Genomic DNA, 15,000 nt, shown 5'->3' on the forward strand with positions numbered 1-15,000 from the left:
TGGCGGCTAATCCTGGCTGTCAGCTTGACTGGGTCTGGAACTGACTAAGAGAGAAGCTATTGGACACATCTGTGAGGGCTTTGCTCCATCAGGTTATGTGGAGTGGGGAATCCTTCCCTAAATGTGGGTGGCTCCATTCAATGTCAGCCAAGCAGAAGGTGGTCTGAGGGAAAAGCTTTGAGTTTTGCCTCATTGTCTGACCATCTCACCAGTAAGTTCATCTACTCTGTTGCTGCTGCTGCTATATTCCTTTACTGAGATCAGAACTCCGATTCTTGGAGTTTCCACTGTGGATTGGGAACCAGTGGCTCTCCAGGAATCCTCTACTCTTCTGGGACAGGTTGGGACTGCTGCCACATAAACCTGTGGATCAGGCAGTACCAGGTTCTCAGCCCCTCTAGTATAAGATAGCCACTGTTAGACTACCGGCTCATATTGTGTAGATAAATCTAATAAATATTCTCTCAGTTTATATTCATTCTATCAGATCCATCATTCCCTCAGGCTTGAAGGACTTAGCTCATGAGCTCTTGGGAGTTAGCAACTGGTGAAGTTAGCCCTCCTCAGGGGTCGCTTTGTCTGAGGGAGTACCTCACAACCTTCTGGTCTACCTCTTAGGACAGTTTGAAGTCAACATTCAAAGGTTATCTCTTTTCAACCTGTGGGAGAGCTCCTCATGGGCTCAGCTGAGTCCTTTGCCAAGAAGCACTGTGGTCCCACTTCGCTGGTCAGGCCCCACCTCCTTGCTGGCCTTCTAAAGGTGCTGGTCCCTAGAGAGCTTCCTGCACAGCCATTTGCTTCGGGCACCCAGGATCCCTGGGTGCCTTCCAGCACCAGGCAAATGTCAGATGCCATTCTCTACCTTGCCCAGCTAGGCCCAGCATGACCCTAATGTGGTGGATTGCTAATGTGCCATCATTTAAAGAGATGTCTCAATTTTAAACTTGCTGAATCTTTTTTTAAAAAATGGGCATGTTAGGATTGATGAAGTCTGGTAGCCAAAGCCCTTAAGACATGTAAGGGTTAACTGTTATTATTATTACTATTACTTATTATTATTATTATGTGTGTATGTGTGTGCCTATACGTGTGCAGGTTCATGGATGTGCAGGTACATGTGTATTTGTGTACACATGCCTGTGAAGAACAGAAAAACTGCCTTGCCTGGATGGTTCCTCAAAACCAGTTTATGCTTCTCAAAAGGTTTATTTTTAATTTTACTGTGTGCCTGCGTGAGTGTGTAACATGTGTGTGTGTGCTCTCTGAGTCCCCAGGAGGACACTGGATTCCTCAGAACTGGAGTTAAAGGCAGTTGTGAGCTACCGTGCTTGGGTGCTGGGAACCAACCAGGATCCTCTGGAAGGGCAGCTAGTGCTCTTTACTGCTGAGACATCTCTCCACCCTCTGCTTTGTTTTTTGACACAAGGTCTTTCCCTTCACCTGGACTCACCATTCAGCTGCACTGGCTGAGCAGTGAGCCCCAGGATCTGCCTCTCCATGATCAGCTGCACTGGCTGAGCAGTGAGCACCAGGATCTGCCTCTCCATGATCAACACTGCGATCACACATGCTACCATGCTTGAGTTTTTTAAAACCTGAGTTCTGGAGACCAACTTTGTGTTTAACTGAGGTATGTTACCAGACTAATTAACTACATTTTTTTTTTATAATGAACAACCATGACCATAAAGGAAGAGGAGGAGGGTATCAAACCCCGAGAGAGATGGGGTGGAGATGTGGGATTCCAGTCTCATTGGTTAGATTGTCTGATTCTGGGGCCACATGTTGTCCTTAGCAGATTGGGACCTAAGCTAAGAGCCTTTGTTTTCTTGGCCTTCCATTTGCCAGGCCAGGAGACTCATTTGAGCACAGGCCAGGTAGGCATTCTGCTTCTATCTTCACATCGGCTCTCAGGCCCAGTTCCCAGAGAAGCAGGCCGATGCCTTCTGCCCATGCTGGGCTTCAAGACTGGAAATTAGTTCAAGTCAGGAAGCTCCTCCAGGTACCCATGGTTACAGTTGGCATGGGGCAGATGGTACCCACGGATACAGTAGGCATGGGGCAGATGGTACCCACTGATACAGTAGGCACGGGGCAGATGGTACCCACTGATATAGTGGGCATGGGGCAGATGGTACCCATGGATACAGTAGGCATAGGAAGATGATGGTACCCATGGGCACAGTAGGCGTGGGGCAGATGGTACCCATGGATACAGTAGGCAGGGGTAGATGGTACCCACGAATACAGTAGGCATGGGCAGATGATACCCATGGATACAGTAGGCATGGGGTAGATGGTACCCATGGATACAATAGACATGGTGCAGATGGTATCCATGGATACAGTAGGCATGAAGAGATGATGGTACCCATGGGCACAGTAGGCATGGGGCTGATGGCACCATGGATACAGTAGGCATGGGGAGATGGTACCCATGGATACAATAGACATGGTGCAGATGGTATCCATGGATACAGTAGGCATGGTGCAGATGACACCATGGATACAGTAGGCATGGGCAGATGGTACCCATGGGTACAGTAGGCATGAGGCTGATGGCACCATGGATACAGTAGGCATGGGGCAGATGGTACCCATGGGTACAGTAGGCATGGGGCTGATGGCACCATGGATACAGTAGGCATGGGGCAGATGGCACCATGGATACAGTAGGCATGGTGCAGATAGCACCATGGATACAGTAGGCATGGGAGATGATGGTACCCATGGGTACAGTAGGCATAGGGCAGATGGCACCATGGATATAGTAGGCATGGGAGATGATGGTACCCATGGATATAGTAGGCATGGTGCAAATGGTACCCATGGGTATAGTAGGCATGGGGCAGATGACAGTGGATATTCCCTCATTTCCTACTGCCTATAATTCCTGAGGCACAGGTCTCCTTCATAGCCTCTCAGAGGGAGGTGGAGGGACTGAGTGCTGGCTTGTCTGGCGACCTACCCACACCATGTGATGCTGTCTGCTCCCCCACAAAGGAAAGACACCCACCAGCTCATTGTAGCTCTGAGAGTCCGACGGGAAGGCGAAGGGCAGCACATCCTCAGGGTGCAGAGAGTAGCGCCAGGAGTACTCATCCTGACTCATTAGGGCCCTCAGGGATCGGTAGGGGTTCTCACCTAGGGAAAGTCAGACGTCTTTAGGGGGGTTCTGGAAGAAGGGATTTCCACGTGAAACGAGCATCTTTAGCTGTGCACCTACCAAGTACCATTTGCAACAGAGCATTCGTGTTTATTTTCTTCAGTGGTATGGCGACTGACATGCCATGCTTCTGTAAACAGTTCTAGTTAAATGTATTGGGTCACCAAACACACACACACACACACACACACACACACACACCCCTCATAACATACGCAACACACACAACATATACCAACACATACACAGATAACATAGACACACAATATATCATATACACATACAACATACACAACACATGCCACACACATACACATACAATACTGATGTATCCTTTCAAACACAGCACACCCACATATACACACACATACATGCAGACACACCCACCCACCACACGCAACACACACACAACACACATACCATACACACATAGACATAGGCAAACAACATACACACCCTACACACAACATACACAGCACACATACACATACATACATGTACAATACTCCCCACAGTGATACATGAACACACACAATACTTAAAACACATACCACTCACAGCACACACAATACATAAAATACATACCACACACAGCACATACCACTCTCACACATAAACACACAGCATACAAACACATACATACATACACACATGTACACACAGACATACACACACACACAAAGGCAGAAGAGGGATTAGTTAGAAAGGAGGAGATCTACAGGAGTGGGGGAGAAAGGAGAAAAATATGGCTATGGGGAGAAAATGATTAAAAGACATATACATGCATAAAATATCATACTGAACATTTTTTGGATAAATAATAAATGCTTTATAGACTTTAGAAGGAATATTCAGATTTATGTACACTCAAGCAAGTCTGCATACATACACGTATAATACATATGTACATTGTTAATTTCCTTGTATTCATTCTCTTTCCCTCTCATTTGGAGACAGGGTCTCCTACAGCCCCACCTGGCCTTTTACTACGTAGCTAGGGATGACCTTGAACTTTTGATCCTCCTGTCTCCACCTCCTACAGGCTGGGATTACAGGTGTGTGTCACCAAGCTATATTTATGGGGTGCTAGGAATGAACTGAATGATGTTAGGCCTATGCTCTACTAACTGAGCAACATTCGCAGTCCTTGTTCCCTTTTCATTTGTTTGTTTGTTTCTGATGCTTTGAGACAGAGTTTCTCTGTGAGGCCCTGGGCTGTCCTGGAACTCACTCTGTAGACCAGGCTGGCCTTGAACTCAGGCATTCACCTGTCTCTGTCCCCGGAGTGCTGGCATTAAAGGTGTGTGCCACATCCGGCTCATGTTAGTTTTAGGGTCTATTTTTTTTTTTTTTGCTTACTTAGTTACAGTTCTCTTAAAATTTAGTTTTATTTTTAAAAGATTTAATTGTTACTTCTCCAGAAGCTGTGATATTTGCGTGTTCGTGTGTGTGCAAACACGTGTATGTTTGTGCACACTGTGTGGAGGTTGGAGGACGCCCATGACTGTCAGTCCTCAGCTGCTTTCTACCTTTTGTTTGTGGACCTGGAACTTCACTGAAGGTTCACTAGGTGGCCAGGGAGCTTAGGGACCTTGTTGTCCCTGCCTCCCAACTCACTGCCACTAGGATGATCAGACCCGCCATTTATGTAGTTTGCAGGGGTCAAACTCAGGTCCTGACACTGTCATCGCCCCATCTCTGAATCTGTGTAATTTTAAGCCACAAAGTCGGTGTCGGTTTATTTTAGAGGCAGATGGAAACTGGCGAATAGGATTTATGATGAGATTTGGCCCTGACAGAGTCGAGTTCACTGAGACGAGACCTTTAAAAGGCCATGATTCTCAGCATCACTCAGTTCTCCTACCTTGTATCAGTGTCCCCTTGATCTTGACAATCTTTCTCATTATGTCTTCTTTGTCCATTTCACGGATAGCCCCCAGCATAGTGGACAACCTTAGTTCGCGCATGACCTGGAATCGGAAAGAATGACTTCACGTTAGGAGCTGATACATGCTTCTCTTGGCTGTTACGAGGCGAACCCAGCAGACATGCTCCACTATGATGCTCTGCCCTGCCGCAGGCCCCAGTGCAATGGAATGGAACCTCCGGAATGGAGCCAACACATGCCTTCTTTTGTTATACATTGATTACTTCAGGCATTTGTTAGCATAAAGCTGAATAACACACCACATCTTAATCGTTGTGCCCCCTTGCTCGAGGATAGCTTTGTCCCCTAGCCACACTCAAGAGGAAGAGACAAGAAGTCTGCAGACAGCATAAGATGCCAGAGAGGCTCAGCACATCCTGTGTGTCAAAGACCAGTAGGACTGCCCTTTTGAGGCCAGGTAGACCAGTTGGTTCAAAGGACAGGGGTGAGAGGAGGGAGGCAGGGAAGTGTTTCAGAGAGGGGGACTGGAAACACAGGTCCACAGCAGGGGATGGTATTCTTGAGAGGATGGGGGTAGTGTGAAGGGCAGAGGTGTGGACGCAGCCAGACACGGCTCCTCACACCTGCACTGTATAGAGCTCCAGAAGCTTTTATTCTTCTGTCCCACTGTCCTGTTTTTCATGGTGTGGTGTATGTGTGTGTCCATGAATGTGTGTATGTACATATGTGTGCAATACATGTGTTTATGGAGGCCAGAGTACTGGGTAATATCCTCAATTGTGTCTCCACCTTATTTTTGAGAAGGGTCTTTCACAGAACCCAGATCTCTCCGATTTGACTAGGCCAGTGAAGTCCTGTCTCAGCAGCCCTAATCTCAGGATTGCAGGCATGGGCCACCATGTTCGGCTTTTTACACAGTGGCTAAGGAGGATTCTGGTCCTCATGCTTACATGCTAAGTGATTTTCTGGCTGAACCATCCGCCAGCCCCACCAGATGCTTCATTCATCCCGACAGCAGGAAGTCCTGGAGCCCGCTCATGCGCTTGGTGGAAGATAGCCTGAAGGGAGCTACCACAGGTGTCTCTGAGCAGCAAGCAGTGAGCCCAGTGACACCTCTGAAATTCCCCAATCTCCACTGAAACAGTTAGCCCAACCATTGCTTTAGGGTCATTGTATAACTCCAGCAATTAGTCTCCTAGGTGTGTATACCTTGGAGAGTGAAAAACCCCGCGTCCTCTAGCTTGGGTGTGAACGTTTACAGCAGCATCGCTCAGAGTACCAAGTGGTGAGAACTGCTGGGATGCCCATAGCGCATGGGCAGATAAAGGAAACCTGGTCTACCCCAACAGTGGGATATTACACAGTGACAAAAAAGAGTGACGTGCCCATTACGACACCACTGAAGACAGATGTGAAAGGAGGCAGCCACAAAAAGCCATACTGTGTGATTGCGTTTACCCGAAATGTCCAGAAAAGCCAAGTCCATGGGGAGAGAATGTAAATTTAGTGGCTGCCAGGAGCCTGGGGAAGAAGGGAACCGGTAGGGACTGCTCCTTTCTGGGTAATAAAAATATTCTGAAACAGTGTAGCGGGCAGGGGGGGTAGCTCGGTCTGCAGAGGGCTTGCCTGGACTGCACAAGGCCCCCGGTTCCATCTGTAGCATAAACCTGGTGTGGTGGCAAACACTTGTAATCCCAACAGTCAGGGAAGGGAGACAGGAGGATCAGGAAGGAGGTCCTTGGCTACTAGTGAGTTCAAGGTTCCCCTGGGGCATAAACCCTGATCAAATAAACAAAGAAGTAACTATCACACAGCAATGATGACCGTCTGAACATGTGACCACACTAAAACCTTCCTCTCCTGGTTAGCTTTAACTCCGTCCTAGCTGAGAAGGGAATCGTCGGGATTTCCCAGATCAGACCATTTGTGGAAGACTGTGTTGGTGGTTAACTGATGAGGACCCAGCCCGCGACCAAGTGCGAGCCTCAGCAGGTCGGCACACAGCGTTGATCTGTGGCTTCTGCTTTCGGTTCCTGCCCTGACTCCCTTCAGGATGGACTGTGGCCTGGAGGTGTCCGCCAAATCAACCCCTTCCTCTTCCAACTTGCTTTTGGCGAGAGAGCTGTATGGCAGCAACAAAAAGGGAGGTGGGATGCGTCTCAGTGGGACACTTTGAGAGGTGACGACGTTTATACCGCGAGAACTGCATCTCTAACGTGTTATTCCTAAGAGGCTGTCCTTCGATTCCCCTGCTGACAACTAGACAAATCAAAACCTGAAGATGGCAATCCAGAGCTGATAGTTACCTTGCGCGCTATTTGCTGGAACCGTCTTTGTGCCCGGAATCTCATGAGCCACATGTTGTTAACCAGTGGATCAAATTTAGGATGGAATTTCTGGACTTTCTGTGAAGACAAAAGCATAGGAACATCTTACATTCAAACATAAACTCTTCGGCGTGAGCATTTAATAAACGTTTTAGAGTGTGATCTCTGGCTGGGTGTGATACTACATGCCTGGAATGCCAGGATTCAGGAGGCTGAGGCAGGAGCATCGTGGATTGGAGGCGAGTCTGGCCTACTTAGCAGAACAAGCAGAAACAGGGGGCAGCAAGGCGGCTCAGAGACTACAGGTGCTTGCCACCAAGCCTGATGACCTGAGCTCAATCCTCAATCTCCGGAACTGCCATGTTGGTGCTGGGAATTCAACCTTGGTCTTCTGGAGAACAGCCAGCGCTCTTACCACTGAGCCATCTCTCCAGCCACCTCTTTCTTTCTTTCTTTCTTTCTTTCTTTCTTTCTTTCTTTCTTTCGATGGAGTCTCTTGCTGAAAGTGGAGCTCACTAATTTGAACAGATTGGCTCTGTACCCCAGTGCGGGGTTACAGGCACACGTAACCGTATCTGGCTTTCTGTGTGGGTGCTGGGATTGAACTCAGGTCTTCAAGCTTGTGTGGCACACATTTTACCAACTGGTCATCTCCCCAGACCATAATCGTAAGTTTGAACATTTTAGTTGCAAATATGTCACGGTACCCTAGTTCTCTTTAGCCTGTCATTGTCTAGAGACATCTGAGAGAGGCTGGTGGAGGAGTCACCTGGATCCGACTGCCCCGTGGGCAGGTTAGGGGTGGTGTTGGGGGGTCCCGGGGCTTGTTTTGATTGTTAAGTGGTACGAGGGCCCAGCCCACCCTAGGCAGCACAATGCCTGAGTAGGTGGTCCTGAATTATTTAAAAAAGTTGAGTGTAAGCCTGCGTGTGAGCCAGCTTAGCAAGTGTCCTCCATAGGTTCTGGGTACTTCTTTGTCTGTGAAGTAAGTTTCTGGAGCACCACGCAGGCCTGCCTGGGAGCTCCTGCTTGAGTGCTCTCAACAATAGACTGTGATTCACAGTTCTGAGCCAAATAAACCTTTGCTCCCCTAAGTTGTTTTTTGGTATAAAACTTTATTCTATTTTAAATTATGTGCCTGTGCTCCTGTGTGTGAGGTACCAGTGGAGTCCAGAAGGGGGTGCCAGATCCACTAGAGCTGGAGTTCCAGGAGGTTTTGAGCCGCCTGACATGAATGTTGTGAACCGAACTCGGGTCCTTGGAGAGCACAGCATTGCCCTCTGGCCCACACAGCCACCTCTCTAGGCTCCTTAAGTTACTCTTGGCCAAAAGGGAAACCAAGACACACAGGATGACTGCACCCTGTGTCCTGGAAATATAAGCACACTAAAAACAATTGTTCCCTCCTGGTGAAGGGATCTCTATAAAACTCATTGGTGTCTTTAGAGATGAACCGGCTTGATTAGATCCCAAGGGAAGAGAGTTGCTTACATCCTCCAGGTCACGGACGATCCGCTTGTTGAACCGTTCAGTCTGGATTCGTTGAAGCTCTTCCTCTATCACAGGGTCACCCCGGGTTTGCTAGAGTTTTATATGAGGAGACATATTAAAGTCAAAGACAAATACGTAACATTTTATCTTTAAGGCTTGTAGAAAGCCAGGTGGTGGTGGTGTACCTCTTTAATCCCAGCACTTGGGAGGCAGAGGCAGGAGGATCTCTGTGAGTTCAGGGCCAGCCTGGTCAACAGAGTGAGTTCCAGACAGCCAGGGATACACAGAGAAAAGAAAAACCATATCTTGAAAAACAAACAAAATCAAAAAAAAGAAAGAAAAAAGAAAGAAAGAAAAAACCCTAAACCCAAAACTACCCCTCCCACACATACACACGCAACCCAAAACAACCAAACAAAAAACAAAACAAAAACAAAAAAATAAAGCTTGTAGAAACCTGCTGTGCACTGGGTCCCCTATGCCGTGCCATGGAGAGCTGGCAAGTTAAAGTGTTCACTGTTCTTACAGTTCAGACATGGGAGCTTTAATAGGAACAAGTGACGGTCTCTGAGGATGACCTCAACTTCTTTCTTCCTGCCTCTACTTCACAGAGCATCCCCCTCCCCCCTAGCTAGGAATCAGGCCCTCACAAAACATGGGACTTTTTTCTTTTTTGGTAACTTGATTGCAGGTCCTCCTGTATGAACTCTGTTTATGACAGCATACAGTAATGTCCGAAAGGCAATGATGCCCAAAAGGCGGTAATGGGGTAATGCCCAAAAGACAGTGATGCCCGAAAGACAGTGATGCCCGAAAGGTGGTAATGCCCAAAAGGCGGGGATGCCCAGAAGGTGGTAATGCCTAAGATGCGGTAATGTCTAAAAGTTTGTAATGCCCTAAAGGCTGGCCACAGGGCCTGGAGAGGTGGCTTAATAGTTAAGAGTGGCTACTGGGCTCTCAGAGGAGCCTACCATTGTGTGGAGTGGCTCACAACTGCCTAGAACTCCAACTCCAGGGGAGCAGGTGCCCTCTTCCGACCCTACCGGCATCCCACTCGTAGGTGCATACTCACACACAAATGTACATATAATTAGAAATAAAATATGTTTTTTAAAATAATAATTGACCATGCCTCTCCTTCCTATTCGCTGAGACCCTGAAGTTCACACTAAGCTTTGCTGGGTTTTTTTTTTTGGGGGGGGGTGAACTGGATCCCCCATAGGTCATGCCATTGCCTCCACCCCTAGCACCTTAGCACATGACTATACTTGGCATCCAACTCTGGGGTGGCTCCTGACAGCGGTTTGGGGACTCTCATCTTCATGTTCTGCAGACCACAGGACAGGTGCCTTACATCCAGACCACGGCCTGAGTCTGGGTCATCTCCTCTGTCTGAAGGTCTTTGTTCTCTCAGATAATTCTTGCTTTCTTTTTAGATAGAACTTTCTGTCTTGCTCCGGCTTGGGACTGTGCCCAGCAGACCCAGAAGAGGTCTCTGGTATCATCTATAGACACCCTTGATTTATAATTAGCAGTGTGTGAATGATCAGCCCTGCCTTTCTCCCTCTCCTCTCCTCTCCTCTCCTCTCCTCTCCTCTCCTCTCCTCTCCTCTCCTCTCCTCTCCTCTCCTCTCCTCTCCTCTCCTCCCCTCCCCTTTCCTCCTCCCCTCCCCTTCCCTCCTCTCATCTTCTCTCCTCCCCTTCTCTCTCTCTCTCTCTCTCTCTCTCTCTCTCTCTCTCTCTCTCGCACTCTCTCGAGCCCAGGGCCTCACACCTGCAGGGAGGTGCTCTGACACCCAGTGAGACTCTCGGTTCTGTATGCATTTCTTGCTCCTGATTCTGCGTCTTGCTTACAATAGGAGTTTAAAAGACATAGTGAAATGAATGATATGGAATAAGCAGCCATTCTGACCTTGTACTGCTCGTGTGCTTTCTGCTGCTCCTCACAGTGCTCCTTTCTATACCTAAAAGATGTGTGATCTTTGCCAAGGTGCACCTGCCTGCAAAAGAAAAAACCTACTTCTAGAAGCCATTAGCAAATATGTGTTTTAGCCCTATTTTATAACCAAGGAGGAATGGGGAAAAACTGGAAGGAGCCAGCTCCGGGGTGAACAACATGTCTCAGGAGATGAAGCTTATCACAGGGCGGTGGTGGCACAGGCCTTTAATCCCAGCACTTGGGCAGCAGAGGCAGGCAGATCTCTGAGTTCAAGGCCAGCCTGGTTTACAAAGTTCTGGTTAGCCTGAAGCTCACCAAGCAGACCGGCTGTCCTGGGGCTATGTGCACCTCCACAGTACTGAGATAACAAGCATACCACCACTCCTGCTTTTTGTCCAAGGGTCCTACGGTTGAACTCAGGTCCTCACGCTTGAAAGCAAACACTTCACTGAATGAACCGTCTCTCACACCACTGTTGTGTTAATTTATAGATACTTCAGCAAGAATCACTAGAAGATAAGCTTCATTTCTTCTCCTCCTCCTCCTTCTTTTTGGTTTTGGTTTTTCAAGACAGAGTTTCTCTATGTAGCTCTGGCTGTCCTGGCGATCAAGTTGGCCTCAAACCCACTGAGATCCACCTGCCTCTGTACCACCACCCCCGACCTAAAATAAACAAATCTTTAAAATAAACAATATAAGGTGGATGACACCTGAGGAGCCACACCAGTGGTCGACTTCCAGCTTCCACAAGCACACTCCTTCACTCTCCCTCTCCTTCTTACACACGTTCACACAACCTAATACACATTCTGTCTCTCACACAAACACACTCACACACTCGCATACTCTTTCTCTCACACTTACATTCACACAAAACTCGCACAATTCGCTCACACTCTGTCACGTGCACACACATTCACACAATTCACTCACAATCTGTCACGTGCACACACACTCACACAATTCACTCACACTCTGTCACGTGCACACACACTCACACAATTCGCTCACACTCTGTCACGTGTACACACACTCACACAATTCACTCACACTCTGTCACGTGCACACACACACTCACACAATTCACTCACACTCTGTCACGTGCACACACACAATTCACTCACACTCTGTCACGTGCACACACACAATTCACTCACACTGTCACGTGTACACACACACAATTCACTCACATTATCACATGGACACACACTCACACACTATCACACACACATCGGTCTCACACACAAATACACTTACACACTCACTCTCTCACACTCACACATGGTCACTTTCTCTCACGTGTACCCCAAATGTTCAGCATCACTAGTGGTCAGGGAGATGCAGATCTAAGCCATACAAATCGGCAGGTGTTGCAGAGGTAGAAGACCCGCAACTCCCCAGTGTTGCTGATGAGGGTGTAAAACAGCCTCTGGCTGACACGTGGTGGACTGCACAGTGGAATATCACACAGTTACAGAAGGCGAACTAGCCGTAAATGCTGAGATGCGGACAAACCATAAAAATGTGTTGAGTGACAGAAGCCTGTGACTAAACCTTGCACCGTTGGCTAGTGCATTAATTTAATATCTATTTCAAACTGTAAATTAGAGGAGATTAAAGATTAAATATGACAGGTGAGACGGCTTGGCAGGCAGAGGGGCTTGCCACCAAGCCTGACACCCCGAGTTCAATCTCCGGAACCCACATGGTGAAAGGAGAAAAGCAACTCTTCCAGTCGTCCTCTGGCCTCCATGGCGTCCCACAGTATGTACGGTCCACGCCCACAGTAAACGAACAAACAAATGTTTAAGTTTAACTGCATGATTTAAGAAATCAAATGTGTGTCTAGGAAAAAACAATGGAGCGTGTGCATTTGAACTGGCTCTTACAGAAACTGAACACGAAGCCTGGCTCCTGGGGTTCTCTAGTTTAAAGTAACGCAAACAGAAAAGTCCATTTGCTCCAAGAAGCACAAGAAGACTTCTGCCAGGACTGTCCCCAGCCGCTCCCACTGCATGGAGCTCACCCCAGGTCAGTCTGGAAATAGGAGCTGGGTGGCAGGCAGCCCCAGCTGGCAGGGAGGAGGGGCCAAGCCCGGCACAGTCCACTGCTGTCCTGCCCTGTTGGCTATGTGTGGGAAACAACATGTCTTAATTACAATAATTTATTTCTAATAGCCACCCATTCTGAGCTAGAAACACCGGCTGAGGAGACGGCATAATTGAATTCACCAAGGGAGTTTATCAATAATTGCAAGTTGTTGTGTCCCCTGCGTCAAAGGCCATCCCCTAAAAGCAGCCACTCTGTCACCTGGTGCACATTATCCCTCAATATTTACCACTTAAGATGGTTCTCGCTCTCCTCCAGGACGTTCTGTCTGACTTTCTGTTCGAAGAGTGCCTCCTTCATCTGTCTGGTTTTGGAGACTTCATCACCCTGGTCCAGGACTGGAGGCAGGAATGGGCAGAGACCAAGGCCGTAATCAGATCAGTCATTCCCCAGACAAACACAAGTTTCTAACCATGCCACCTAACAGACATGTAACTGAGTTTTGGTCATAAATAATAAATGCGACTGGACACATTTCTTTCTTATTTTGCCCCAGGGACTGGTTTATGGCAGACCAATAGCTGTCACCTTGTTTTAATTCCTTAATCTTCAACTTTCCCGCTTCTTGGTTGAGGACAGTTGCCACGGCGAATGGATTCGACAGATCTGTTGGAAACCGCAGGTCTTGGTATTCGATTTCCTGAGGACCAAATCGGAGGACAATGAGTTCTTTTCTCCCTGCCTTTTCATTCCACTGGGGGGGGGGGTGACCCCACCCACTTACCTTCATCTTCTGAGGCCTTGCATTTGTAGGAGTTGGGTAAAATTGTATATACGCTGTTTTTTCTGGAGGAACATTTACTTTCTTAGAATGAGTATTTAATCTTTGGAACTCTTCTAATCTGGAGTTTAAAACATGATAAATTAGTGTATAATCCAACAGTTTGGGGTTTGTTTTATTGAATTATTTTTAGTTCATGATTGTTGCCTGTGTACTTGATCAGATCAAAAAGACTACACCTGATTTCATGGAACTGGAGTTACAGACGGTTGTGAGCAGCCATGTGGGTGCTGGGAACCCAACCCCTGGGTCCTCTGAAAGAGCAGCCGGTATTCTTAACCACTCTTAACCCATCCCTGCACCACCCCAGCTCAAAGTGTTTGTTTTTGTGTTCTTTCTGATGAAACTATCACCTGTGGATCAATATTATAGCTAAATTAAAAGTAAGTGTGTGTGTCAAAAGGACTCTTTGGAAACAAATTTCATATCAGTATATTGACATATAACAGCATACATATGTGTATTTACTTATGTATGCACACATACAAACAGCAGTGGTTGCCTTCCCTCCCATTCTTAAAAAATACGTTTGTGTACATGTGTGTGTGCACGTGTGTATGTGTGTGTACATGTGTGCGTGCACACGCCATGGCATGAATGCGGAGGTCAGAGGACAACATACTCTTCTGCCATGTAGGTCCCAGGGAAGGAGCTCGAGCCGTGAGCACTGGCAGCAAGCACCGTCCCTTCCCTGCTGAGCCATCGCCCCTTTGCACTCCTCATGAGTATGGGAAGTGGAAACACAGCAGGCTAGGGGATGCTCTGGTGGTCTAGCAGAATCTTCCTAGCTTGTAGCTCTTCAACAGCTAAGGCTGATTACTTTAGAAATCGTGACTTACCTTCCTAGTGAATGAACAATCACGCTCTTTGAAAGCAGAAAAAAAAAAAAACAGGGTGGGGCTCTAGCTGGGTCAGCAGAACACCCGCCCCTACGCTTTAAAGCCTTTTATGTAGACTCATCTTGTAATATAAATGTTATAAATGTAAATATAAATATAAGCTTGTGGTGCTGGGTTGAACCTGGGGCTGCACAATTGCCAGGCAAGGAGCCAATGACTGACCTGCACGCCCAGCTTTCAAAACAAATTTCTGAGGGGGTTACAAGGAAAGAGAGAATTTGGACTTTTCTTATTTTTTCAAAGGCAGGTTCTTGCTATGTAGTTCAGCCGCACTTTGACCTCATGCTCTTCCTGCCTCAGCCTCGTCAGTGATGGAATCCCAAGTGTGCACCGCAATGCCCATAACTGCATTGGATTGGAGTTTTCATGAAGCGAGTGTGAAGGAAAAACAACATCTGGG

General features: G+C 47.5%; 1 protein-coding gene across 1 annotated transcript in view; it reads right to left on the reverse strand.

The window, feature by feature from the left end:
- Window positions 1–15,000, reverse strand: part of Cfap221 (cilia and flagella associated protein 221) — a 75,178-nt gene that overhangs the window by 19,630 nt on the left and 40,548 nt on the right. Inside the window, exons 9-16 of the mRNA XM_041649211.1 lie at window positions 13,645–13,762; window positions 13,449–13,560; window positions 13,150–13,258; window positions 10,785–10,872; window positions 8,873–8,962; window positions 7,361–7,459; window positions 5,031–5,136; window positions 3,017–3,144 (exon numbers count right to left, since the gene is read on the reverse strand). Coding sequence (XP_041505145.1) covers window positions 3,017–3,144; window positions 5,031–5,136; window positions 7,361–7,459; window positions 8,873–8,962; window positions 10,785–10,872; window positions 13,150–13,258; window positions 13,449–13,560; window positions 13,645–13,762 — 850 coding nt within the window. The remainder of the gene's footprint in view (window positions 1–3,016; window positions 3,145–5,030; window positions 5,137–7,360; window positions 7,460–8,872; window positions 8,963–10,784; window positions 10,873–13,149; window positions 13,259–13,448; window positions 13,561–13,644; window positions 13,763–15,000) is intronic.

The sequence above is a fragment of the Microtus oregoni genome, unplaced genomic scaffold (assembly GCF_018167655.1).
Source record: "Microtus oregoni isolate MIOR12 unplaced genomic scaffold, Mior012 000003F_ref0000135, whole genome shotgun sequence".
NCBI lineage: Eukaryota > Metazoa > Chordata > Mammalia > Rodentia > Cricetidae > Microtus > Microtus oregoni.